This window comes from Alosa alosa, chromosome 13 (genome assembly GCF_017589495.1).
Source record: "Alosa alosa isolate M-15738 ecotype Scorff River chromosome 13, AALO_Geno_1.1, whole genome shotgun sequence".
Lineage (NCBI taxonomy): Eukaryota > Metazoa > Chordata > Actinopteri > Clupeiformes > Clupeidae > Alosa > Alosa alosa.
Genome location: NC_063201.1, coordinates 25928638 through 25955854, shown reverse-complemented (window position 1 = coordinate 25955854; position 27217 = coordinate 25928638). Strand labels below are relative to the sequence as shown.

Genomic DNA, 27217 nt, shown 5'->3' with positions numbered 1-27217 from the left:
CAATGCGTCACGATGATTATATCTAGTTGGCTACATTTACGCAGGCGTGCAGCGCACTGAACTCCTGTTAGTAGCGCAACAGAATTCTTGAATCACTCTTGACAATGAATCCTCTGCTATCCGGTTGTGCGGTCAAGCCGTTTTTAGAACGGAAAAAGGCGGACTTAAGTGATGTCATTGTAATATTATTTGTGCCTCCGTTCTGGCCACACGTCCTGTCTACTCCGAGCACTGATGGAACGTGGACCGCTGGTCCAGGGGCCGCTCATCTAAGGATGTGATTTAAGCTACCCAGAAGAACACAACTTCACGCATCGTCAAGAGGATTAACACTGGCAGTCGATTGCAGATGGCTTTCTGGCAACTGGGGAAATGAATCGGAGTAAATCGCAGTCTTTGCGCAGTTTTTCAATAGTCGAAGTGAAAAGCAAAGTGAGTACATTTAATTTTGTCCACTGTTGTTTGGGTACCTGCTTTCGGATTTAAGAAAACTGCCTTATAGAGTCAATAAACAAATGGGAAGAAAAAAACGCATCGCCCGTGGTTGGCCAAAGCAGGAATATCCTGTGGAAGGCTACAACTAACGGGAAGGATCACGCCTGCAACGTCAGAAATGTGCAAAAACAGACGCATTTGTAAACTTACGTTATATACTTTTACAAATTACTCAGATTTGCCATTTGTATATTCAAGTTTGTAGTAATGGTAGCCTAGCTACTACTGATCACTGCTGACCATCATAAAGTTGTCCGGAAGGAATTCAGCGTGAATGGTCACCAGACATAGCAGCGCTATTGTTCCAGCTGATTGTTAGGACTGACTGATGAAGGATTCCCTTTGCAGATACACATTAGGCTTCCAACGTTTACTAGACATGCCATTCTAGATATGTTTGCGCAAGGCAAGACTGCATTTCAAAAGCAATGTTATCATTCACTTATTTTGAAGGAAATAATCAACCAACAGCAAAGTTATAAACCCAAAAATAGAATGACAAATGAGTGAAGTTTCTGGAGTGATGAGTATTTGAAGACAGATTTTCCACTAAAAAGAAAAAAAATGGTGTCCAATGTCCATGCTTTTAAACTTCAAGCCTGGTACTATTTCTCTTCATAGTATGGAGCAGAGTTCCGGAGGTTTTCCCTTGATCGGTCCAAACCAGGAAAATTTGAGCAGTTTCACAAGCTTATTCTACAGCTGCACCGACTGGCCAATACCCCAGTGCTGATTGCGTATGCAGATGTCCAAGGGGACTTCCTTCCCATCAACAATGATGATAATTTCGGCAAGGCTGTGTCAACTGCACACACACTTCTTCGCATCTTTGTCCAAAGACCAGGTATGGGGGTCAGGAAACTCCTGTGCTGCCTGCGAGACTACTGTGTCAATAGATTTGCTTCCTGTCCATTACGTTTCAAGAACATAAACACACACACACACACACACACACACACACACACACGGCAGTCTTATGATATTTATTTAAATAACTAAAGTGCCCTCATAGAAAATTACAGCTCTTGCTGGTCCTGAGATGCAGTTCCTTTCATTAAGGCATCAGGCAAAGTTGGATTTATACATCTCAAAAATTGTACAGAGTTCTCTCGAAGACTGTTTATCTTATGAGATTAATCTTTCCTCTTTTCTTAGAATGAAAAGTCTGGTCTGAATGAATTAGAAATGCATGGTTTTGATGAATAAAGGTCAGTGTCAAACGTGAACCAGAAACACCAAGCTTTTTGACTTGACTTGATTTTATCAGGGTAAAAGAAGGAACCATAAAGATGTAACAACAATATCATTTTGTTTTATGGACACGTGTGCTGAAGTAGATGTTTCTTGTTGTTCCTCTCTCCATTTGTTTACATATTGTGCTTCTCCGCCCAGAATGGGAAGTCATTTTAGCTGTTCAGAATCTGTGTTTACTTGTGAGTAATTGCTCTGAGTTCCCTTGTGGTGAGTTTGTTTTGAGTGTCACGCTATTTACATTTGTTTTCTTGCCACATTTTGTTAAGCATCCCAATGGATGATGTCCACTTAAACAAAGGTTGCTGTGGGCTAAACGTACTACTGTCATATGAGCAACGCAGGCTGGATACTGAAGCAACAATGCCTTGGGCTATTTTAGATTGTGTGCAAAGAAATAAAAAATAATGTTACACACACACACACACACACACAAACAAACATAAACATGCACACACACACACTAACAAACAACACACACAGAATATCTATATATATTTTTAATGACCCTCACTTCTCTGACTCGTTGACGGAGAGGCTGAGCACTTCCAAATAACTCAACTTTATGGGACAGAATTACAGTAATTTCCTGTGTATTAGCCACATTGTGTATAAACTGCAGAACAGTGTTTTATTCAAGTTAAAAAAACCCAAAACTATATTAAAACCATATTAACTGCCCCCGTGAATTAACCTTATATCTGAAGAAATCCTGCAAAATCAATCTATAAACCTTGACTAATAGTTGGTAAATTACTGTAGAAAATCTGTGTTTGACTGGACAGCACACACAGTGACATTATCTGGAAGTAGAGTGGCCGATCGTGGATTGAATGTGGTTAGACCTTCAATTATAATGTATTATTTTTTTGCACTAAACTCCAGGGAGGTGGGGACACAAAGGGAGAATCCCTGGAGAATTACTTTTATTATTAGTGTTTAACCTCTGAAAATGAAACAAAAGGATATGGCTGCAGGGTTGCTATAGCGAGGGAGGCCATTTTGAATCAGCTTCTTGCATAACCTTATTTGTTTTACTACAACTTATAATTACACAAGTATTTGATTAAAAGTTGTTTTCACAGCAATGGCACTACAAGATGAGATACATCTTTGAAATCGTGCTGTTGGTCAACAGCAGCAAAATGTGTTTTGGGCAAGCAGAGTTGACCTAGTGAAGTGAACTTCACCTGTTCTCAAACCTAGAGGATGTGTACCGGAATAGGCCTTAGTTGAAGATGTTTCTGAGATTATGCCTGCCTCTTAGAAGTGGAACAATTTGGTTAGCTGATGTGTCTGACAATCAAAATGAGATTTTTCAAGACAGAGGGCAATATTTCATCACTTTAGTACCACTAAGAACATAACAATATATGGTTATGTTTACATCATTTTACAAAGTCATTTGAGATTTTAAGTGAGATTGCATGTTCAATGTAATTGTGAATATGTTAATGGTTAACATCATGTAAAGCAGCAGGGCTATAAGGGAAGGATGATGTTAAAGATCTACACTTTATTTTGTTGGCAGACTCATGGTCCCCACAATAGCAATAGTATAGAGGTCATGAAATGTGCAGTCCTTGCATTTACCCAGTGGGAATAGGGGAATGAAGGAATTAGTCAATATTTGGGGCTTTCAAGTTAATTAGCCACTTGCTGTTATTTCTTCATATTCAGTGACATCAATTAAAAATAAAACACTGCTATGCCAATAACTTATAATAAGATTTATTTGATTCTTTCCCCTTCTTCAAATGTTACCCATAATATAGTATATTGGTATAAAGGTATAAATATATGCATATGCATTATGTATAATGGTATAAATAAATGCAATTTTACACATAGTACTTACATAATTATGTCTATGTTGTTACAATGTAGGTAGTGCTTGTCTCTATTGTCTCTATTGTAATGACATACAGTAATTACTTCTCTTTTTGTGCAGAGGAGGTAGATCAGGGGAGTTTCTGCAGCAACACTGTGTCAAGGCGGAAGAAGCAAGCTGCGGCCCTGCTCTCCGATACACATCGCCGGAGAACGGCAGTCCACATAGGCCTGCCGCAGGACTTCCGTCCCGTGTCGTCCATCATTGACGTCGACATCTTACCGGAGACTCACCGTAGGGTGCGTCTCTACCGGCAGGGCTCCCAGAAACCCTTGGGCTTCTACATCAGGGACGGCACTACAGTGAAGGTGACCCCACATGGCCTACAGAAGGTCCCAGGGGTCTTTATCTCTCGCATGGTTCCAGGAGGGTTGGCAGAAAGCACAGGGCTACTGGCCATCAACGACCAGGTCCTGGAGGTGAACGGGATTGAGGTGGCTGGTAAGACCTTGGATCAGGTGACCGACATGATGATCGCCAATAGTCACAATCTTATCATCACAGTGAAACCAGTGAACCAGCGCAACAATGTCACACGCAGCAGTTTCAGCATGTCGGGCTTCACTGAGATGTCTGTCGATGGACCGGGTGGAACTCTGTATCCTGGCCTGCCGGTCCTACTGGCCAACCAAAGCTGGACCGGAGAGGGGTTAGAGAGCGACGACGACACCGACTTGGTGATCGAGAGACACATGACCAAACCGCCGCCTCGCCACTCGGGCACCCCTTCCTCTTACCCCCGCCCCCCAACGCCTCCGCGCATGCGTGCTCACGGCCGCCCGAGGTCTCCCGGTGCCCACCGCCGTCCGCATTCCATGTTCATCACACCGTCGGCGCACCGCTCGCAGCCCTGCCTGCACGTGCCCACCAGCCCCACCAGCGACCTACTGAGCGCCTGCCTGTCCCACCACCTCACGCTCCAGCAGCAGTACCACAGTAGCCCCACCGTCCGCGCCAGCAGCGCCAGCTTGCACAGCAGCATGCTCCGCACACTACGGACCGAGCCCCTCCACAGCCTGGCCACCGCCCAGGCAGGCATGGAGGAGGACGGCACTGTGATCATTCTCTAACCTGCACTGATTCCCCCGCCTGATGAAACAAACTTATGTCAGGTCATTATCATGAACTTATGTCAAGTCCTCCCTATCAGGTCATTATCAGTCGTCAAAATATGCTGAAATTTCCCTCTTCTGTAATTATATGTAGGACATTTATTACATATATAGCATTAAGCACATGGGCATTACACTGGAAAATGACTTTTGTATTATGTATGTCTGAAGCAGTTTGTTAAAAAGCAATAAATATATACTTCTATTGGAAATGCAATTATTAATGTCTGGTCTGGTCTGGTCTGGTCATTTCCTGGAGTTGTATAGGCCATCAAAAACAAACAGTTATAACAGCAATGCAATTTAATCCAAGTCTGAGGCTAATGGTTCAATGTTTTAGTAATCCAGGAGAAAAACATTGTGCGAGCAAAGTGCCTTATGTTTAAACAAATGGAAGAAATGTGCTGACATTGAGTAGGCTTGTAAAGCTGTCAATAATGGACAATAATAGAAAAGATAAGTGGTGGCTGAATTAATTAAATGGCTAATTTCCATACAAGAAGAGCATCATGGATTCAGACAGAAGGACAGTGCCTTGCCAGAAATGAGAAGTAACCACAGATATCTTCCGATAGTCTCTACATGTCATAGATGTTGTCAAAGACCATGCTCATGTCATAAAACTGTACATGTAGGCTAAGTGGTAACCCTAAATGTAAGGGTAGAGCTTCTCATCAGCTACTGACGGTCAACACATGATGTTAAGGTAACCATTCCCCAACATTTGGTTAATAATTGTTATTATCAGGGAACAACTTAGTTTAGGCCTAGTCTTTATTATCACTTGCAAAGACATGGAATGATATCTCATGGACCACAATCATGTGATGCAACAGGTGTGGTAAGGGGTTTCCAGGTAACCCATAGCACTGGCTTGATCAAGTCCATACTGTCATCAGGATTAATCAAATGATTCAATTATGCATTAGAATGTCAACATTGAACTTTCAGCCCATCATTCTCCCATTGGTCAATCTTCACCAGGCAATATGCTAATGAGAAAACGTCATTTCCTGTCTTCCTGTACGCCATGTTTCACAGCAAAGAGGGAAAGGGATGATGGTTTACGCTTCACATACAAAATAAATCTACGTCTTACCAAGGCAGAGTTCATTCAGTAACATATTGTAATGGGGACGATCGTTTTGCTAAGTTAAATATCTCGTGTTTGTTGTAACATACAATGTAGTCGAGGCCCATTCTGCGCGCGCTTTTAGTGACGCCGGAAGAGTTCTCCCCTGGTGAAAACAAGCATCCATCCACACAGCGGGAGCTGGGAGCACCCCGCCAGGACGTGTAAGGTACACATTTAAAGTAGACACATTTTGGGTTTTTGAGAATAGTCACGCCCGCATCCAACTGTCTGCTGGAATTTGTCACACTAAGATGATTTCCGTAATGTCATGCGTGTCAAGAGACATGGTGTATCCCGAATTTCACCGCTGAAACAGCTATTTACAGTTTGAAGACTGTTTCCCTGACATAACACCTGGATACACGCTACGTGTGATGCGAATGGTAGCTTGGTATACAACCATCGTGATTAAATCAAACAGAGTGCACAAGTGCACGACAGTTGGTTAGCTTGCTTACTTGCATCCACGCTGATAGAGCATCGCTCGCCGTTATTTGACAACTCACACAGATATCGTTTTGGTCTTTAGATATTTTTCCCAGCCACGCATTAAAACATTGTACAGTATCTTAACAAATACCTTTCTTCACAGGAAAGCAAAATGTATCAAAATCCTGTTGGTGACGTGGAAAAACTCAGAAACTCCAGGAAGAGAGTTAAGAGTATCCTATGTGACATCGGACTGGATAGTTGTAACGATTTAGTCGAGGTATGTCCTGGAAAAGGGTACACGAAAGATCGAATAATCTATTTACTTTTGTTTATACTTAAACAGAATAGTAAGATTGCTTATTGAAGCATTTCAGTCATATTGTAATTAATATAATAATACCAATTGCTATGATTTACAGTATCCCAATGCAGATCTAGGCCTATACTGAAATGTAATTTGATGAATGTAACTAATTAAACGTTACATTTCCATTAGGAATTGAAGAGTTTTGACACTGGTGAGGAGTGCTTCAATGACACAGAGTGGGATGACTTGACTGAGGGATACAGTAGCAAACGGCGGAAAAAGGTGGGTTTGTGATGTTTCTTACCCAAGATAACAGTCAGCCATTATTATGATATATTATTGAAGTGGAATTGTAGGATCAATATAAAATCCTCTGAATGCATGCCAAGTTTTGTGGAATTCCGTTCATGGTGGACCATACAATAAATGAAGATTTATTGAATAAAGATACATACATACACACACACACACACACACACACACACACACCAGAGTTTCCGCTAGAAAAAAATGGTTTCGTTTTCCGGACATTTTGATGATATGCCGGTCAAATATCCTATTATCGCTTCTTAATTAGTCAAGTTGAGGAAAACTGGAGACAGGCTATGTAGCTTAAAGAATGACATAATCAGGCTGAATAGAATGCAACATGTTCATTAGCCTAACTTACGTAAACATGCCTAACAAGATCTAGCCAGTATCTATGTTTTAATGGACAGCAAGAGTCCGCTTCGTTCATTGTTTTAAAAAGGCTACGTTGTTTGTTGCTGCTACCCACGTTATCTCCAGTGGTTCCACTGTTTAACTTGCACAGATGCGCACAGACAAGAATGAGCGCTCACACCACTACCCCCTAATGCTATGCCTCTTTATTTGATAACAATAAATTAAGAAATGTTTCCTATTCTGGGAAATGTTTAGTTTTTTTTTTCTTTCGGTCTGCGGTTCAATGATAGCCTACCGTTTAATTGTGCCGGAAATTATCCGCGGACCAGCAATCTCCTCGTCGAGGAGGCCCTAACCCTGCAGATCATAGACAGAGAAAGCATAGGCCTACTGTATGCTTTGGGTACAGAACACAGTTGCATGTCCAGTGTACACGGAGAATGACAGTGTCTTGGAGCGGCCGCAACCCCGCAACTCCACTTCCAACGTCATGATTCCGACAGATACAGTACGCCCACATTGCTTTTTATCTGGTGGTGGTGGAGTTGACCTGACATCTGAGGCTTCAGACGTTACCAATGTATCATCATCCATTGCGTCTGGCCTCTGAAAAAACTTTTAAGGCTAGTCTGCCTGGGCCTGGCCATGTTTGAACCGCCTCACTCATTTGTTCGTTGTTTAACATGGACGTTTTAAGCGTGCGCTTCCTATTTGAAATGCAGCATAGGCTATGTGTGTTGTTTAATAGCTGTCAAATGGTAGAGCCTGTACATTTAAAAACATAGCCAAAGGTCGTATTGCTTTAATATAGGCTTACATTTTAAGGCTTATACTCAGATTGCGTTAGGGGGACGGGATTATTACCCAATTTCAATCGGACAATTTGACCGGAGAGATTTAATTTTGTCGGACATTTCCTTTTTTTTCCGGCCAATGTCCGGTAATTACCGGACAACGGAAACCCTGACACACACATACATACATAAAGACACACACATACACACACAGTAGACAGGCATACACACAGGCATACAAACGCACATGCACACACACAGTTGCGCACGCACAACTCACATGCACGCAGACAAGCGCACGCTCACACACAGGCACGCACACAAGCACACGAATGCACACATGCACACACACACATAAACACGCATACACACGGACCCACGCACATGCAAACACACACACAGGTACGTACGCACGCACGCACGCACATGCACACACACAGGTACGTACGCACGCACAGACTCACACACACACACACACAGGCACACACACACACATAAACACAAACATGTACACGCAAGCATGCACAAACACCCACACATACACATGCACGCACACACACACATAAACACAAACACGTGCATGCACAAACAAACACACACGCATGCACACACACGCACACGCAGGCAACCAGGCACACACACACGCATAAAACACACACACACATGCACACACACATAACACAAACACGTACATGCACGCATGCACAAACACGCACGCACACACACACACACATAAAACACACACACACACACATCCCATTAGCCCCACACACACACACTCACAAGTGAAAACTCACACACAGAGAAGCACACATATACACAAAAGCAAACGCACACATGCACACACTCATTTACATACATAAAAGTTGCACAAGTAGGGGATGGAGTAGGAGATGGAGATAAAATTAACAAGCGTGAATTATTTGCAGAAAGAATGTGCAAGACTGAGTGGCGGTCATATTTTGTACCACTTTGCGGTACATCTAGTTACGACCCCATTTGGCATTACCTTTCGTGTATGCTGATAGAAGTTAAATGTCTTACCACTGGGTGTTCCTCTTTTTGCAGTGGTGCTATCGGTCTGAAAAGTTCTGTTGCAACCTGTGCTGGTTCTCCACGTGGTCCTGGTACACCTTCAGAGGGCATGTGCAGCGCTGTCACGAGGAGGAACTGGATCTGGCCTCTCTGTCCACCTGCAAGAACTGCCACTTTGTTGGTCACCCCAGTACCACCGACCACCACATCAAACTCTTCCACTCAACAGCCAAGTTGCGACAGAAGCAGGACACAACCGCAGCATCACAGAAAGCTGAGATTAAGAAAGCTGCACCCGTTGTGCCCAATATACAAGGAGATAAGTACACTTGTCGCAGCTGCGGCTACCACGATTCGTTGCTTTATGTGATGAAGAAGCATGTTTTGGTGAACCACTATGGGTCACTGCTGAACCGTTACTTTGGGCATCGAAATCAGGATGAGAAGAACAGTGAGGGGGCTATGTACTACTGCAAGATGTGCAGTCTGCCTGCGCAGACTTGCGAGCACCTGCTTTATCACATTTTAAGTTCAGAGAAACACAAAGAACTGGAAGTGCATATAAAACCGTTTGTGTGTGAAAACGTGAGTGTCACTAAAAATGGAACGAAGAAAAAACTCCAGAGTTTAGCACCAAAGGCAGGACAGAAGACCACTAACAAGACTGCTGTGTCTGTGGTGGCGAAACCACAACACTCCTCTGTTGTGAGTCCGACTTCCACAGCGTCCTCTTCAGGTACTGTACTGTTGGCAGCACCGAGCAACACCACTGCCTTGCTGTGCACCTCTGGACCAAGGCAGGTGTACATTCCATCACAGGCCAAAAACATATTGCTTTCCAATGCGCAGACCCCTGCAAGATTACCTACACCAACAGTAGTTAAGACGGGTTACAGTATGTTTGTGCCAAATTTGACTTCCAATACATCCAAGCAGGTGCCAAGCATCACCGTGAGGGTTCCTGGTCTACCACATACACAACCTGGCCAGGTCCTGCTGCCTCCTGGAGTACGGATCAATGTCCCTGGAAAAATGGGGCTACGGCCTCCACAGCCTCTATTGGTGACCCATAACCTTGCGATGAATCAGTCCAATCCTCAGCCACCAATGCTGTCTTCTCAGTCCATCCGACTGATTCCAACAGGGAACAATGTCAATGGAGTTCCGACGTACACCCTTGCACCTGCCGTCCAGGTCACAGTTCCGGTCCAGCCTGGTGGTGCCCAAGTCGTTGGCAAGGGACCGGTGGTCTTGACCCAGAATAATGTTGGCACTGTTCAGCAGCTCAGTACACCAATACCACCTGGTGTCACCGGAATGAGTGCAGAACAGAAGCTGGCTTTGTCAAAATCCAAGACACATGAGCTGGCTGTCTTGTCACCTTTTCTGAAGTCTGACAACAAAACAGTCCGATGTTTAAAATGCAAAATTTTACTCACAGAGAAGGGAATTTTCCACCATTTGTTGCATGGCTTAAAGTGTCTCTTCTGTCCCGCGATGTTCTATTCTGTGAAACAAATTATGGAACATGCATACACAGAACATAGTCTCTCTGTCAAGGCGAATCGAGATTTCCTCAAGAAGGAATATCAAATTGACACCAGTGATCAAGGTAATCTTGTGTTTACCTCTTTCGACTTGAACACAAATATACCGAAAGAACAGCTAGGGGACAAGGAACTCAATCTGGTGTTAGTTACCGGCTGTCTTGAGAAGATATTCATGAAGATGTACCCAGAGTCTCCAAAGGTAGTTGGCACAGCATCTGCTAAGCATTTCTGCACTGGCTGTCCGCTTTGTAAAGTGAAGATCCTGAACAAAGAGGACTATGATTTGCATCTGAAGACCAAGCACCACATCATGCCCACCATTCATGCCATTTTGAAAACTCCTGCATTCAAATGCATTTATTGCCTTGGTGTTTACACAGAGAAGTTCACCTCCAAAACCATATCCATACACGTCCAACGGTGCCGGTGTGCACCCAAGGCTGTGAAAGATGCAGAAAGACTGATAAACCCTGACCCAAACAACCAAGTCAGCAATGGGGAGTTGACCCAACCCATAGTGGGTGACAGTGCTCTAAATCATAACCTAATGCCCACTGGGAAGAAAGTCAATGGAGTACCCACCTATACCTTTGCTCCAATTCAGCTCATGACATCAGTCCAGCCACGTAATACTCAGCTTCTCCGCAAGGGACAAGTGGTGATGGTGTCCAAGACCAAAGCTACCAAAATACTGGGTGGCAAAGTGGTACGCAAAGATTCAAAGTTGGCTCAGTTGAAAGGAAGGGGTAGAGAAAGTTCAACACCCAGAGGCCAGGCTAAATCAAAGGGAACGGAGGTGAAATCTCAACAAGTTCGAAAGGAATTGCTCAACAAGCATTTCAACCAAAAGCCCTACCTGACTGAGGCGGAGGTGGAAACCCTGGCAGCACGTCTCTGGTTGAAAAGACCAGATGTTGTTGCTGCCTTCAGTAAAAAACAAAACATGTGTATGAAAGCGATCGACACCAAAAGGACTGCAGTGCTTCTGGGGTTTAACATGAGCGAGATGAAGAAGGTGAAACACAACGTTGTCATTCCAGAGACTCTGCCAGTTAATGCCAACGTTAATGTATCTGTACAAACAGAAGTCGTTGTTAAGACAGAAAACGATTGCTAGTTGAATTTAGTTATGCTTATTGAATCTTTTCTTGTACAGTCCACCCAAAGCCCATGACATTAAGTTATGTGTCAGCAGAATAAAGAAAAGAGACAATGGCCAGTTACAGATTTCATGTTGCGTTCTATGAGTTAGTGTTTGTGAATATTTCGTTTTAAGATGAGTTTATACCTTCATATCTTATGTCAGACAGTATAGGCTTTTGTAAAAAAGGAGAAAAAAAACACATGTAGATGTTTGGGAGACTGTTGTGTGTAATTGGGGTAAACCTGCAAGAAGTATTCATATTTATTTTTTGTTGGTTTATTAAGGGCCATTTAGACTTGTATATAACCTCATAATATTTCAGCTAAAGGAAGCACATTCTAATTGATTGTCTACTTGATAGGAAAAGACCCCAAATCACATGGTGTTTTACGGTTCTCAAATTTGAAGAAACTTTACTGTATAAGTGCCTGTTGTTCCATACATGCTCCAACGCAATGCTGATATGACCTGAAGAAGTTTTTAATAAATTGCTGAAACGTGTGTTAACATTAAATGTGGAGTAATTTATTGGGGGGAAATGTGAGGCGTGGTTTAAACTTTGTGGTTATTTAAACAAAAATACTGATGTAGTGATTTTTAAAAATATATATACAATTCCGTTCCGTGAGTGGATTGTCTGCGATCAGCTAATGCAGGGGTTCTGACCACCATCCTGACTAACAAGTAATCACGGACCACTATTGTGTGTTTGTGTGTGTGTGTGGGAGGGCGGACTGCTCTCACAGAGATATAGTTGGAGAAAGGGTAAAACACACCTCACAGCACTCTCTCATGAGCGGCTGTCTTTGACATCACGCAAAATCTGTATAGGCTACTCAAGAAACAGTAATGTGTGTCTCCATATGGCGCGAGTTTCGGCGGTTTCATGGCCTCAACGTTGAACATACAAAACAGTGATACCTCCTCTCCAGTTTTGTCAATCGTTACTTTAAATCCATATTTACATTTAATCTGTTAATCACTGTATTTCTTTATAATAATAAAATAATTAAAATAATCACTGTATTTTCTTTCTCGTTTCCACTATGTTTTCTCCGAAGTTGTAGCTTTGCCTGAAGAGCATGCAACAGAATCCTGTCCATTTGTCCTGACATCTGTTACTTTCAGATCCATGCTGGTACTGACTAGCTAACTTCACCTTAGTTAGAAACGTTAGTTAACAGCTCCACTGCTCTCCAAATTTCACTAAACTATTAAGCTTCTTTTCAACGAAACATAACGTGAACTCCGCCCGAGCTGGTCTAGGCTATATCGCGCAGACTGTAGCCTACCTTATGAATGTGCGTGTGTGACGTTGGGGACGCAAAACACAGCATTAGCAAAGCACAGGATAGACCTGTTATGTAGGCCTACAAAGCTAACATATCCTGTGTCAGTTTGAATCTCATCTCCTCTATAGTATTTTAGATATTTTCAATAAGTTCAGTATTCACACCAATGCGCAACAATTCTGGAAATGGTTTGGAAAAATTAATGATGGAAAAAAGTTATTAATTGTGAAATTACGCAGGCTGGAATGCATGTCACGGACCACCTGCAATGACGCCGTGGACCACCGGTTGAAAACCGTTGAAAACCTCTGAGCTAATCGATGCAGACGTAGACGCTCCATATCATCGACTGTATCCATATCCTCGATCGATAAATAGGTACTCGCTTGTTTTAGGCTGGCTCTCAGCGCGAGAGTCGACAGGCTGTTGACATTTACTAGGGTCACCAAGTAGAAAGAGGTACTAGCAGTTTGCACTGCAAAAACAAAGATTGTAGATATAAAGCTTAACAGTTCCAACGTTCCAGAAATCTCAAGCAATTCTAAAAAAATATAATGTTCGCTCAAAGTATCAAAAAGTTTGTTTCTTTTCGATGTATCGCGCGCAGCGGGGTTTGGATCAACATCCCACAGACATCCACCAACATCGCTGTAGGTAGTCAGGCAAACACGTTCCACGCATGTAATTGCCAGTTGGGAAGTAACAAATTGATGAAAATGTTAAAAGGAGAAAGGTGAGATCTCACGGATATTGCAGACTGCTGTGTCGGTCTGAGTATGCTTAGCTTCAATAGCTTGCTAGCACAACTCAGTGCTAACTTACATTGCTTAACGTTACATCCCCATTAGCCAGCCAGCTGGTCAGCTAATTTATTTCACGAAGTGATGATTATTTGCCGAATAAAACATTGTCTCTGTGTCTAGGTCGAAGAAACAGTGGTACGATACTCCGCCTCAGGTAAATTTACATAATCAGAACCTAACATTCGCGTTTGTCAGTCGACAGTACCTGGTTGCTCATTTAGATCATTTACGTTATAGAAGCCACCGGGCAGCCACAGTATCCTTAAACTATCCAAGAAGCGCAACCCAGAAGAGAACTCACGGCTTCGTGTGCTGAATGGCATTCTCTTCAAGGCGATTTCTGACTTGCTGGCTTCGCACGAAATCAGTCCAGAACTACCTCATCTAAATGTGGAGATTTCTAAGGTGATAAATTCAGCTTCCCACTCCAGCTTCAGTCTCAGTGGGCCAACACATACAGAGTAAATGTACTTGTGTTATTGTGTTCACACGTTGTGTAAATAACAAGCTAGGACTTACATAATTTATCTCCTACGAAAGGTATCATTGTCTCCTGATTATTCTGCATGTCGGATCTATTGGAAGACTTGTGGCACTTCGGAGAGGGATGCCCAAATTCAACAACTTCTGGATAAAAGTGGCCCTCGTATTAGGTATCCACGTACCAACATACTGCTGTGCCAATGAAAAACATACTTCCTCAATCGAGTAACCTAATACATTTGAGTAGAGTTAAGTCAAGAAGGGGCATTTAACATGGCGTTATCCCTTCAGGTATCTTCTTACATCTCAGCAAGTCCTTGGAAGTGTCCCTGCTATAGTTTTCATCAGGGATAAACAATATGCTGCTCTTAATGAGGTAGGCTACAGCTTATTTCAGCATAGCAAGCATAATATAAAACATAATCACACAGTAACTGTATTTTAACTTTTTAGTTACTCTATCAATAGTAATTTGGCTGAATGATCTCCTCAGATTGATAACCTATTGAAGGCAGCTGACTTTGGTCCAGATGAAGAGTGGATAGAGACAGCCAGTGTGAAGAAGAGTGGGTAAGTTTTGTTTTTGTTGTTTTAATTGTTTGTCAGGTTTGGTTTGTGTAGCACTTGCATTTGAACTGCCACCCACTGTGGCTCAAGGAGTATGCATGGTATGAGACATGGGCGTGTATTTCCCCATAGGGTTAAGTCACACTCATCGGACCATGCTGACCACCAGCAGCAGCTCTCCGAGAGGAAGGGGCCTGTGCTTTTTGGGGTGGACCACGATGCCCTCCTCAAGCAGATCGAGGAATATAAACAGCAGGCCCGAGACCCCCTCCCTCTGGCCTCTACTGCGGCCCTAACACAGCAGCAGCTGGACGCTGTCGCAGAGTTCAGGAAGCACAAGCTGATCGAGAAGAAAATGAAGAAATCCAAAAAGATGATCGATGACGACATCACGCCCAAAGCGTATTTGCTGGCTAAACATAGTGAGCAGAAACCGCTGGAGGACTTGGATGATGACCGTCATGAAGATAATCAGATCAGCGAACTCATGGCTGAGGACAATAGGAGGCCTTGAGTTGTGTTTGTGTCACAATGCCATGCTGCTCCTGAATCACAAAACTATCCTAACTGGATCATAATGTATTCAGTAACATCAGTTTGTGTGTGAAAGATCTGTAAATATGTACTTTGTATGCGTTTAGAGAGTACTTAAATTAAATATAACATTCTTGTATTTTTCTTGACATACCCTTGGAGTTTATTTACAAAAGGCTCTGTGCTATCAACAAAGGCCAATACACAGGATGCATATTTAAAATATGCTATGAAAACATTTGCAGAGTTATTTTTTGCTTCACATAATGAATGTAATTTTTTGGCTGGTGCAGTACAGATTATCCTGAACATCTATAAGATACAATGTATGGAGGCTGTCCCGACATTTAATATATACACTTAACACATTTCACTATAAATTACAATAAATTAGTTCAATTAAAGGTGATATGTTGAGGCTCAGAAAGAGCACTTGACTGGTACATCAAGAGCCTTGTAGGATTGTAGGGCTGAGCATAGACAAATGGGAAACTTGTTGGTAATAATAGCAGTCAGATGACAACATATCCCTCATTTACAAAGTGTCCTTCACAAAGCCTCTGTCATCTGTTCATCAGTCTGTACATAAACAATGTACTGAGATGTGTCTTCTCCCTGAGTGTATACGGTCACGGTCTTAATGCCCTCCATGTCGTCCGAGGACACCACTAGGTGGTGCTCTTCCCCCATCTCCACAGAGCCTTGCTGCAGAGCATCCTGGATTATCATGGTGTGGTCGGATTGCTGCTCCTCCTCAGCCACCTATTCAGGTCACAAGAGAAGAGAAGCTTTGTAGAATTAGCACACTGAGGAAACTCTGAAGAGATGCATTAAGTCACAAAATACCCATACATGTAAAGCACTTTGCGCTGAGAGACAGCTACACATTACCAGCTGGTCAACCAGAGATTTGTGTCGGCGGAGAAATATTGAGAACTGCAGCATGTTACTTTGTGAGCGCATAGCTATGATGATCTGTTGCGGCAGAGTGCTTACCTGTTCCACAACAGTGACTGTTCCTGGTGCCATGGCGACAACGGAAGCCACGGTGCCATCTGTGTTCTCAGACCCAAGTCCAATGATCTGCTGCAGAATGTTCACCGCTGCAGGGTCCAGTTCGTCACCTGTGGCACACGCAACACCGATGTGAGAGAAGTTGGTGACATTATTACCTGGCTCAGGGAAATCCTCTGACATTATTCTGATTCAGAAAGAGTATGGGCTGTTTTGTTCTGGTCCGCCATATTGCTCACCATTTTGTGTGGCAAAATGTAAGTCCTGCAGGGTTGTCACAGCTTCCTCAGTTCCCTGAGAGTCATCAGTCTCTGTGATGTGAAGGAACTGAGTGGACTGCTCCTCCAATGACTCTACCACCTATAACACACACACACACACACACACACACACACACACACACAAATACCTACTCAAGGTTTACTGCATCTCAGGCTGCCTGTTTTTAGTAGCCGACTAGAAAGCTAGCGATATCACATATTCAAATTGTTAAAGGGAAAATATCCATGAAATATTCATGGGTATATTTAAAGACCAATGTAGATACAGAAAAACAGTGAGAAGAGCTGGAATAAGTGAAATAATACTAATAATAATCCACACGTGTTCCCAAGTCAACTCTATGACGGTGTGCTTTTATGTGGCTGTCCACTGATGCAGGCATTTCTCATAACCAAACTAGACATGTTGAACAGCATGACCCCTCACCTCCCACTGGCCCAGCCCCAGGCCATCGCTCTCCACCACCTTGAGGCCGTGTTTGTTCTTCAGGTGCCTGTTCATCTCCCACTTGGTCCCGTACACATAGTTGCACACGGGACATTTGGAGCCTCCTGAGCGAGGAAGTGGATGTTTCTCAGTGAGAAGATTAAAAGACACTGAAGTCTAGTAGTATACACAATAATAACATGGGGTGTTTCTTTCCTCAAGCCATCCGCATTCTGAACACACATAAAACTCTTGAAACTACATTACTTGGACTTGCCATACTGCACTTACACACACAAAACACACTTTTTACCACCTTCTCTCAATCTATTTATCTCAAACGCTGTAGCTGTAGCTGTAGTTGAAAAGTTTACATGTTAAAATGCTTCAATGTTAATAGCTTCATTTTTATTCTGCTATATTGCTGTAGTGCAGCTCTGTAGCTTAAATCTAAAATGCTTAAATGTTAATAGCCTGAATATTATTCCATTGCTGTAAGTCGCTTTGGACAAATGCGTCCACCAAATGAATACATTTAAATGTACATTTATTCAATTCTTTCTAAATCTTTCTTTATCCTTAAAAATAGTTGGTGATCCCTCAGGACACCTATGCACAGGAAAGTTGAGCAGCTGAATGTCCCTTTACTACATGTTTAACAACAGTATCTCTATGTATGTGACAAACAAAGTCCTTGAATCCTTGAAAAAGGGGAACCTCATACCTTGTTCTATCACTGAGTCTGCAGTAGTGGTTCCGGAGCCTGCATTACAGTACTCCTCATTGGGATGCTTCTTGTGGTAGTGTCTCTTCAACGAGCCAGATATATTACATGAGTAATGGCAATGTGCACACTGAAATGGCTAAATGGGAGGGGGGAGGGGGGGCATGATAAAAAAAGCAAAAAAAAAAACAATTCATCACACACACATGCAGGCTGCTATGAATGAATACATAATTTTAAAGATTAATCAACATGATTTATCCAACAATGAAAATGCAAATTCACATAGTATAAATTACATTTGAATTGCTATGAATTTACGACAAATCGGAGCCCCCGCAATGACCACTTAGATTGAAATGGCAAGCCTTTCAGTGTGTTTACGTCAGACAAACAGGTGTTATTACCTTAAAAGACGCATGCTGCTCCATGTGCCGTAGTAGCTGAGGTTTCTGTGCTGCCGTGTAGTCACATTCTGTGCATCTGAACTGTTTTCCTGCATAAAAACAACACAGACAACTTAAAAACAAAAACAATTTAAGACCACAAAGACCATCTGTTCACTTTAAAGTTTTCAAAAAAGCACTTTACTTGTTGACAGCCATCTAACAGTAAATCCAGTCAATCAATGATGTATACTTACTATACATACTAAAAGCTTCTTTTACAACTTTTTAACAGGTTGTTAAAAGGAGAATTTCAGCGATTTTTCACATAGATCTATGAAACATCGCCGGATTTCTCCTATAAGGGTTCCTTCTCACCATCAGCCGTGTGCATGAGCTTGTGACTCTTCAAACTGCACTTGGACTTAAACTTCTTCCCACACAGGTCACAAAGGTGGGTCTTCTCCGAGTTGTGCCGGTTCATGTGCGCCTTGAGGTTGCTTTTGCTCCGCGAGGCATAGTCACAGATTGAGCATTTGAAGGGTTTTATACCTGTAGAAAGCAAAGATGCCATTTTACAGTAAGAAAGTCAGTGGGCAGAATTTGATCACCTTAAAACAGTAAAAATACATGTTCTTTTCTTTTCCCCATACTGTCAAAGCAGAACTTTTGGAATGTAGAACATTTGGAATGATCGGTCATGGCTACTGGTCGTTTTCTGAGGGGACCACACAGTCAGTAACCCTCTCTCCCCTCACCTTCATGGGCCCATATGTGCTGTTGCAGGTCGGCTCCATTCCTCTTGAAGGAACGGTCACAGTAGGGACATCTGGAGGCCTTCTTTCCAATCTTTCCTTTTGTCTCCCCACTAATACCCAAAGACTCAAATATTGAGTCCAGAGGTGCATCTGCAAGCATAAGATAAGAAACATGAGATGTTACCTGGAAAAAACAGACTGTTTTTAAGTACCAAAAACTGTTTATCAGTATTATTATACTTTTCTGACCTGGATGGCGGGTTTTGAGATGAAACTTCATTCTATCCACTACAATTGTATCTTCACAAACTGGACATGCCACAAGTCTTTTGTCCTAAGAAGAAAATACAATATAGAGCACAATACTTAGAACCACAAGCAAGACTTAGTATGCAGAAGTGTGGAGTGGAAATAACTGAGAATGGTGAGCACTAATTACATCCAATTGGGCACCATTAGGCACACACATCCCCAGTTCTCCAGACTCGGGTTGACCCCTGATCAACAGATCAAATGATTGCCACCTGAATCACTTTCCAGTGATGGTCAACCTAAGTGATGAAACTAATCATGGTCTTGTGCAGAATTCTTGCATTACTGCAAGCCATTATAAACAAAAATTTCCTCTTAACTTGTTTTGCATGGGAAGATTAATGTGCTTTACTTGTTCTCCAGTCTGAAATCAGGAACTAAACTTTACCATACTATTTTATTGTGTCTATGCAACTAAGGGAATCAAAAGGAATACTGTGAACTTATTGTGACATATCTGAAAAACAATGAAATGTAGAATCTGTAAATCAACATTAAATTAAACAACGGAAATCCAACAACAAAAAAGGGGTCTTAACTCAGCTCTTTGACTCACCTTGTCTGCATGAGTTTTATGATGGGCCTGCAGCTTGTACTTGTCAGGTGTGGCATATGGACATCCCTCCTCTGGGCACTTCAGTAGGATAGTGCTGTGTTTCTGAATGATATGACGCTTCAGGCAATTCTTAGTGATGGAAGAGTAACTGCACTGGGTACAGTAATGTAGATGTTCTCGTGTGTGTGTTCGCACATGCGTGTTAAAGTGTACCTGGTACCAATACAGCCTACCTGTTGAGAAAGAAGTAAGAAAGAAGCTTAAAAATACTGCGTGTCTAAAGATAACAGGTCTTGAGTAAACATTTCAGGCATTTGTTAGATGTGCTTGTTGCAGCCAATGGTATTCAAAGAAATCCATTCATTCATGTTTCTAATATGCATGGATAGATTCAACAACATCTCAACACCTTGTGTTATGGCCCACAGGGACGTCAATATTAACAATGGTCTGATGATTCACTACACTTATGACCTTTCACTTTCCTAAAGAGGAACACATAAATATATGGAAGTTTATAAATAATGTTGATGTTTTGACAGCTATTCACAGCCTTGAAGCCTGAAACAATATCAAAGTAGGGCAGCTCGATCGCTCAATGATTTTGGAAACATCATCCATTTCCTAAACTTAAAAAACATGAATTCAACTGAATTTGAAATATAACACATATTCAAATAAAAATACTGTAATATGATAATGTATACTGTATACAGCTACCACTGTAAAGCAAAGGGGTGTGCTGGATTTTTATATTTTTTATATATTATTATAATATAGAGTTGTTGCAAAACGGAATAGAGCAAAATATTATATTCAGATTATGTTGTTTTCATAATTGCTGAAAGTCTTAATGGACGATTAATGTGATTAATTGCACAGCCTTACATAAAAGTATTATTAAATCAAGTATTCACTTAAACAGACAGTTACATACCACAGTATTCACACTCCATATCACCATACAGCTTCCTGATTCTCTCAAATAATTCCATGGTCAATTGTTTCTTTTGCATTTGATCTATGATTTGCCTGAATGATGTCATTTCCTCATTTGGACCCCACTTCACATTCTCCCTCTGATTAGAGACCACTTGGAGAGCAGAGGTCTCAGCCTGAGACTGCGCTGTGACCACCTTGGTTTCCTGGACGACACAAGAGTTTATGATGGCTCCATCTGAGTTTATTACACTTCCATCTGGGGAGACGAGAGCGACCTGTGTTTGCTGCACCAGAAGCTCTTCTGCTGTAGTTAACCCCTCAGAGCTCTGCGCCTGTTCCCCCTGTTCCTCTACATTGGCCAAATGGGAAATGAGAGCCTCATCGTGTGCGTTAAGAAGGGACAGCTCCTCTGTAATCTGCAGCTCGTCTTGCTTCAGCACCTCTCGATGGATGTCATCGCCGGGCTTCAGGAGACAGAAGCTGTTGTGGATGGAGTCGGTGAATCCCAAGGACTCCTCCATGTCGGCGTGCGCCTCCTGGAGATGTGCCTTGAGGCGCAACGAGCTGACGAACTTCTGTAGGCAGATGGCACAGACGTAGATGAACGGGTGCTTGCGAATGTGGGCCTGTAGAGCCTGGAGCTTGGTGGAGCCGTGGTCACAGAGTTCACAACCGAAGGGCCTCTTGGTGCCGTGGATCATCATGTGGCGGTCCCGGTCCAGCTCGTTTTTGAATTTGCGTTCACAGACGGTACAGTCGTAGAGGAGCTGCCTCTTGCCCTCTCTTGTCTGAAGGCGAGTCTCATCATAGATTTCTTTCACTTTCCTGTCGGCCATATCGTGAGTCTCACGTATGTGTTTCAGGAGATTTTTTATGTCGGAGTACTTCTTTTTGCAGAAGCGGCAATGCCGCTTGATCTTCTGGTGCACCCTTTCGACATGGACCTTCAGGTGACCCTTACTCAGGCAGCTGAAGGAGCAGTGCTCACAGCTGAACTTCTCGCCGGTGTGCTTGCGCAAGTGGACGCTGAGGTTGGCCTTGATGGCGCTTGCATAGTCACATTGCGGGCACTTGAATGGCTTTTCATTGGTGTGGATTCGAAGGTGGGCCTGCAGAGAGTGCCTGAATTTGAAGACCTTGTTGCAGTACTCGCACGTGAAGATCTTGAGCTGAGTTTGTCCCACTCTGTAGGGGTGACATCACAAAATGAGGAACACCACAAAGTAACAGTATATCTAATAACGGGAATCATCAACAACAGTGTCCATATTCAATAAAAGAGGAATTGCAGGTATTTTGTCAATTGCGATCCATTGAAATAGCCACATGTGTCTCTTCAGTATTTACCTGTTTGACTTCAGTGGTACATCATAGGCAGCTTGCTGTATAGCATACTCTTGGTAGCCTCTCTTTTGGCTTGGATCTTGGGAACTGGGGTCTATATCTGCAGATGGAATGATGTCTGCAGGGGAGGCCTCAATAGGCACTATCTTTGTAGCACCTGTGCATTGAAAGATAAGTCACCCTATCTGGCTTATACAACTCCAAATCAGAAGTTTGGAAGGTTGTGTAAAATGCAAATAAAAACAGAATGTAATAATATACAATATACCCATATTTAGCAGCAAAAAGGACATAGACAACATATGAAATGACTATTTCATGGAAAATATATGATCATTTTGAATTTCATGTCAGCAACATTTTTCCAAAAAAGTTGGGACAGGGAATGTTTACCACTGTGCTGCTTCACCTCTTCATTTAACAAAATTCTCTAAATGTTTAGGAACATTCCTACCCGATATAGGATTTCAGTTGTTCAACAGTATGAGGTATTCTTAATCATGTTTTTCATTTCATGATGCATCTAATTTGACAGGTCTGGACTGCAGACAGACCATTTTAGCCTGGACCTGGACCTGGACCTGGACTCTTCCTCTTTGGAGATACTGTTTAAATATGTGCAGAATTCATTTTGGCATTGTTTTCCTGAAATATTCAAGGTCTTCCCTGGAAAAGACGTTGCCTGGATTGCATTATATGTTGTGTATGTATATGTAACCTGTATACTTCATTCCGAATTGATTGTGCCTTGCCAGATGTACAAGATGCCCATGCTGTAGGCACAAATGCACCTCCACACGGTCATAGATGTTGGGGTTCAAATTGAGGACGAAAACAAGTTGGAAAGGTTGGATGCTTGGATAGGCCCTCTCCTCTTTAGCCGAGATGAGTCCATGATTTCCAAAAAGAATAGCACATTTTTATTGGTCTAACCACAGGACCTTTTTCCATTTTACCTCAGTCTATTTTAAACAAGCTCAGGCCCAGATAAGACAGTGGTATTTTCTGTATCATATCTCAATACAATTTTGGCTGTTACAATTTTGGCTGCAGTTTTTGAACTGAGTATCAAACTGTGCACAAAGACAATGGTTATCAAAGGTTTTCCTGAGCCCATGACAGGTCTGGAAACAGGTCTGGTTTTGATGCAGTGCCATATGAGGTCCAAAAGACCACGGACATCCAATGTGATTTCTATTGATTCTCTAAATGTTTTAATAATATTATGTCCTGTAGATGATGACCTCCCCAAATACTTCACAATTTCCTGTTAAGAAGCATTCAATTACATTGTTTCATCATTTGTGCACACAGTTTTACACAGAGTGATGAATACCCCTACATTTTTTATTTCTAAGAGACCCTGCCTCTCTGGGATGCTCTTTTTCATACCCATTGTGTTGCCAGTTCCCTTAATTAGTTGTGAAACATTCCTCCTTTTGTTTTCTTTATCATTACACAACTTTTCCAGCATTTTGTTACCCCAGTCCCAACTTTTTTTTTAACATGTTGCTGGTACCAAATTCTAAATTAACATGTATTTTCCATGAAATAGTCAAATTTGTCATTTTCAACAGTTGATATGTTGTCTGTGTATTTTTGCAACTAAATATGAGCTTAAGAGATTTGCACATTTTTACATTCTGATTTTATTCACATTTTACACAATGTCCCATCTTTTTCTGATTTGGGGTTGTAGACTGCAATGGCAGAGAGCCAAGTTCATTAGTATGGCAGTCAGAGAACAGTCTTAACTGTGGTGAGGGTTGTCACACCAGAACACCATACAAGTCTTTACTGCACCTTATGTGGCAAGAGCATGCCACAAGGATTTGTCTGCTTTTACTAATGCTCAGTGTGTGAAAATGCAAAAACACAATCTCTACGAGGACTGAATTTACCTAAAACTTTTGAATCATGGTAAGTTTTATGCTATGCTCCCCCAACAGAATACTCATGTTTATCCAGAGAAGACTCTTAACATCCTTACCAGGAATGGCCTCATGAGCTGCCAGGACCACACTGACGATGGGGTTTACTGGTCCGGCTGCAGACTCAGACTCTTTTGCAGGGACTGAGTTCTGAGTTCGTGCCCGCTTTGGAGTTCGGAACTGGCCCTCTTCGTCATCCATCCTGTCCTCTGCAGACGCTTCTGAATCAGCAACCACATCTGAGCTGGCAGCGTCTGTGGACAGTGACACAAGCACGTATGGGATAGTTTGCTGCAAAGTTTGGAGTTCATCATGTACAAAGAAATGCTGGATACGTTTACAGGTAATCAAATAAAAATTCAGAGACCAATACCATTTTCATTTTCCTCTTTCAGTGTAACAAAGCAAATGTGCTTAGTGATTTGGCGTTTGTTGCTGAACTTGCGATTGCACTTCTTGCATTCCAGTGATGTGCTGAGCTCAGGTTCATCTTCCATTATTTGCACTGTAACCTCTGCCAATGAAGCCTCCTGCTTTCCCATTGGTCTGCTTTTGGCACTGCTGGCTGAATCCAACATCCCATCACTTGTACCGACCTTTCTGGTGGAGCCCTTGGGCCTTCCTCTTTTCCTCTTGATGGGGCCATCTAAAAAACATTCCATTTCTGAATAAGAAATTGAGTAGGAGAGAGGCCGCACTATATATAAATACTCTTTTATTTGCACATACGCGTTTCGGCATGTGCCTTCTTCAGTGTGCCAATTCAGTGTGAATAAGAAATTGCTCAACATAAAGTGTGATTTTGATAATGTATTGATATATGTAGACCTAATACACATTACATTTGTTTTGCAAAAGTCCTGACATAATCTGATATCAACTATGATGTCATGTCATATAATCTGACATTCACTCACCTGTGGATGTTTCTGTGGATTGTGTGGTTAAAGGTTTGAGGGGTATAATGATATCATCTGGATTAATTCCCTCAGAGTTATGGACTTCAGATACATGGAAGAGGAGGTCTGTCCTACTTGGCGAAAACAAGTTGCAGACTTTGCACATGAATATTGATGTGCCACCTAGGGGGGGATGGAATGTGCTACAATTTAATGTCTCCTCATCAGGTAAGGGCACATAGACTAAATATGTTCCTTGTGACAACAAAATAAAGAACGGAACATATCGGTCACAGCAATAATTCCACTTACCATATCGCCATACCTATCGTGATAGAGGCTTATAAAAGCCTGCCCTTTACTTGACTGTAGCGAAACATCACATCGAAAATACAGAATATTTTCGAGAATCATTTGCTTGCTCTGGGAAACTTAAGACCAGTTTCGTGAAACACATTTCACCTTCTGACTGCACCTTCCCAATCCATGCATTCATTTAGACTACCTGGACATTAGATTTGAGTGTATTGTACACGCTACAATTTCACAAATTTGTCCAAAATTACTTGAATATTTAATCATGCCTCATCTAACTTCAATTACCTCTTCCCACAGCTACTTTTACCTTTCAACATAGTAACCGGTCAGCTAGCTTGTTTGTTACGTTGTAAATAATGTTAAAATTCTTCTTACCTTGACTAGAGATACTCATTATTTCCAAACACATTCAAAAATCCAAACGTTAAATATTGATGAGTCAGTTTTGTTTTTAAGTCTTAAAAACAATATATGGCTTAATTTGAATTATTTTGCCCATGTTTTCTGTCGAATCTGCGATCTTATACATGGCGGATGAACTCTACTTCGCTATGGCGGATGCGAATGTTGTCGTAGTAGCTTGTGGGGTGCGCCATCTTCCGTTTGGAGGTATAATTACTACACATCCACAAGGTGAAACTGTCCCTGGAGGAAATGACTTGTAGCTTCATGGTTTACTGTCATCATCAATATAAACCCAATTATCTAAAACTTTAAATATTGCACGAGAAAGAATATATGCGTTATAAAAGAACATTTTAAACCAACTGACATAATTGTTATAGTGATTTCTCGGACACCCTTGCTTGGAGTCCTTTCATCACGGCTGGGAAAAGACCAACCTAATGTGGTACAACAATGTTTTTTTACACATAGAACACGCTTAGTTTTCAATGTCATACTGTACTTTTGAATTTCATTAAGATTTCTGAAAGACATAAGGGGCCAATGAGTTTTAAATACAACTGTTTATTTTCCTTAACAAGCAAGGCTATTACATCGAGAAGATGGCAATAATCACAAAAGATGCACACAACTTTAAGCGATGCTCTTTGACACTTCAGTCACATAATGACTGACAGACTCCTTCGGCTGGGACTCTCCAACCAGTCAAAGTAAACACCCTCCTCCCAGCCCTGTGTGATGACAGCTGAGTGTAGGATGTTTACAGTAACTACACTTGGAAGGTTGCAATACAAACAGAAAAGCACACACATACAGATCAGTACCACAACAACATTAGACGTGAGAGTAGTAACACATTAATAAAAAAAAAAAGACAAAAGGTGAAATCATGCTTGTGTCTAATAATACACCGAGCACAATCCACATTCTCCATGAAACGAGAAAACATGCTCAAACACAAAAAGCACGCACATTTACATTCTTGGGACAAAGACGTACAAGGCGGCCTGTGGCAGCAAACATCCAACTGAAAGCTCAGATGTTTTGGCACAGCTTCCAGTCGGGGATGTTTACAGCAACAGACGACCAGCCCTCAGAAGGACACCAAGCACAAGGTTATCTGGGTGCATTACATCTTGGGGTGCTGTCATCATTGAGTCAATAATGCTGAATCGCGTTCAGTAATGACTACACCTTACAGTGAACGATCACTTTAAATACCCTGAATATACAACAAGATGCACCTTCTGCATGCAACATCTTAACTTATTTAGCGGTCAAAGCTTACATTTTTAACACTTCCAAATAAACATGGTCTGTACATTATCTCATATTTCCCCATCATTAGCCATATGCAATGACCTAATACCTTGCGTCTGTGTCAAGCTTAATCTATGAGCTGTTTGTTAAAAGAACACTCTCCGGATAG

General features: G+C 42.0%; 4 protein-coding genes across 8 annotated transcripts; 3 read left to right on the top strand and 1 right to left on the bottom strand.

The window, feature by feature from the left end:
- Positions 1–58: 58 nt before the first annotated feature.
- Positions 59–4969, top strand: pard6ga (par-6 family cell polarity regulator gamma a). Its single transcript, XM_048261868.1, has 3 exons — positions 59–432; positions 1117–1339; positions 3698–4969. The coding sequence occupies exons 1-3, from the start codon at positions 373–375 to the stop codon at positions 4705–4707; spliced, it is 1293 nt and encodes a 430-aa protein (XP_048117825.1). The 5' UTR covers positions 59–372; the 3' UTR covers positions 4708–4969.
- Positions 4970–5782: 813 nt separating this feature from the next.
- adnp2a (ADNP homeobox 2a) lies at positions 5783–12313 on the top strand. Of its 2 annotated transcripts, none has more exons than XM_048260410.1 (4): positions 5783–6045; positions 6477–6593; positions 6813–6905; positions 9152–12313. In XM_048260410.1, exons 2-4 carry the CDS (start codon positions 6486–6488, stop codon positions 11783–11785), a joined length of 2835 nt encoding a protein of 944 aa, XP_048116367.1. In that variant the 5' UTR covers positions 5783–6045; positions 6477–6485; the 3' UTR covers positions 11786–12313. The 2 variants fall into 2 exon arrangements, with proteins under 2 accessions (XP_048116367.1, XP_048116366.1); XM_048260409.1 differs by having other exon boundaries at positions 5783–6050.
- Positions 12314–12884: 571 nt separating this feature from the next.
- Positions 12885–15727, top strand: rbfa (ribosome binding factor A). Its single transcript, XM_048260411.1, has 7 exons — positions 12885–13837; positions 14028–14061; positions 14145–14312; positions 14448–14560; positions 14682–14766; positions 14884–14960; positions 15090–15727. Exons 1-7 carry the CDS (start codon positions 13659–13661, stop codon positions 15469–15471), a joined length of 1038 nt encoding a protein of 345 aa, XP_048116368.1. The 5' UTR covers positions 12885–13658; the 3' UTR covers positions 15472–15727.
- Positions 15569–27030, bottom strand: LOC125305580 (zinc finger protein ZFAT-like). 4 transcript variants are annotated; one of them, XM_048260408.1, is made up of 16 exons: positions 25378–27030; positions 25084–25248; positions 24540–24830; positions 24226–24420; positions 22239–22392; positions 20887–22076; positions 19950–20182; positions 19331–19415; positions 19082–19231; positions 18702–18875; positions 18345–18433; positions 17938–18076; positions 17214–17338; positions 16745–16865; positions 16488–16615; positions 15569–16253 (listed from the first exon to the last, which is right to left on the bottom strand). In XM_048260408.1, exons 2-16 carry the CDS (start codon positions 25229–25231, stop codon positions 16041–16043), a joined length of 3435 nt encoding a protein of 1144 aa, XP_048116365.1. In that variant the 5' UTR covers positions 25232–25248; positions 25378–27030; the 3' UTR covers positions 15569–16040. The 4 variants fall into 4 exon arrangements, with proteins under 4 accessions (XP_048116365.1, XP_048116362.1, XP_048116363.1 ...); XM_048260405.1 differs by having other exon boundaries at positions 25759–27030; XM_048260406.1 differs by having other exon boundaries at positions 17938–18067; positions 25759–27030.
- Between the last annotated feature and the right edge of the window lie 187 nt (positions 27031–27217).

Excerpts from the sequence above, each read along its gene's own strand:
- pard6ga (XM_048261868.1), top strand. The coding sequence starts at position 373 with ATGAATCGGAGTAAATCGCAGTCTTTGCGCAGTTTTTCAATAGTCGAA. Across the intron at positions 433-1,116 it reads TAGTCGAAGTGAAAAGCAAA|TATGGAGCAGAGTTCCGGAG; the intron begins GTGAGTACATTT and ends TTCTCTTCATAG. Across the intron at positions 1,340-3,697 it reads CATCTTTGTCCAAAGACCAG|AGGAGGTAGATCAGGGGAGT; the intron begins GTATGGGGGTCA and ends CTTTTTGTGCAG.
- adnp2a (XM_048260410.1), top strand. The coding sequence starts at position 6,486 with ATGTATCAAAATCCTGTTGGTGACGTGGAAAAACTCAGAAACTCCAGG. Across the intron at positions 6,594-6,812 it reads GTTGTAACGATTTAGTCGAG|GAATTGAAGAGTTTTGACAC; the intron begins GTATGTCCTGGA and ends CATTTCCATTAG. Across the intron at positions 6,906-9,151 it reads GTAGCAAACGGCGGAAAAAG|TGGTGCTATCGGTCTGAAAA; the intron begins GTGGGTTTGTGA and ends CTCTTTTTGCAG.
- rbfa (XM_048260411.1), top strand. The coding sequence starts at position 13,659 with ATGTTCGCTCAAAGTATCAAAAAGTTTGTTTCTTTTCGATGTATCGCG. Across the intron at positions 13,838-14,027 it reads AAAATGTTAAAAGGAGAAAG|GTCGAAGAAACAGTGGTACG; the intron begins GTGAGATCTCAC and ends CTCTGTGTCTAG. Across the intron at positions 14,313-14,447 it reads TAAATGTGGAGATTTCTAAG|GTATCATTGTCTCCTGATTA; the intron begins GTGATAAATTCA and ends CTCCTACGAAAG.
- LOC125305580 (XM_048260405.1), bottom strand. The coding sequence starts at position 25,792 with ATGTGTTTGGAAATAATGAGTATCTCTAGTCAAG. Across the intron at positions 19,416-19,949 it reads ATAAAACTCATGCAGACAAG|GACAAAAGACTTGTGGCATG; the intron begins GTGAGTCAAAGA and ends TTTTCTTCTTAG. Across the intron at positions 18,434-18,701 it reads GCTCATGCACACGGCTGATG|GAAAACAGTTCAGATGCACA; the intron begins GTGAGAAGGAAC and ends GTTTTTATGCAG.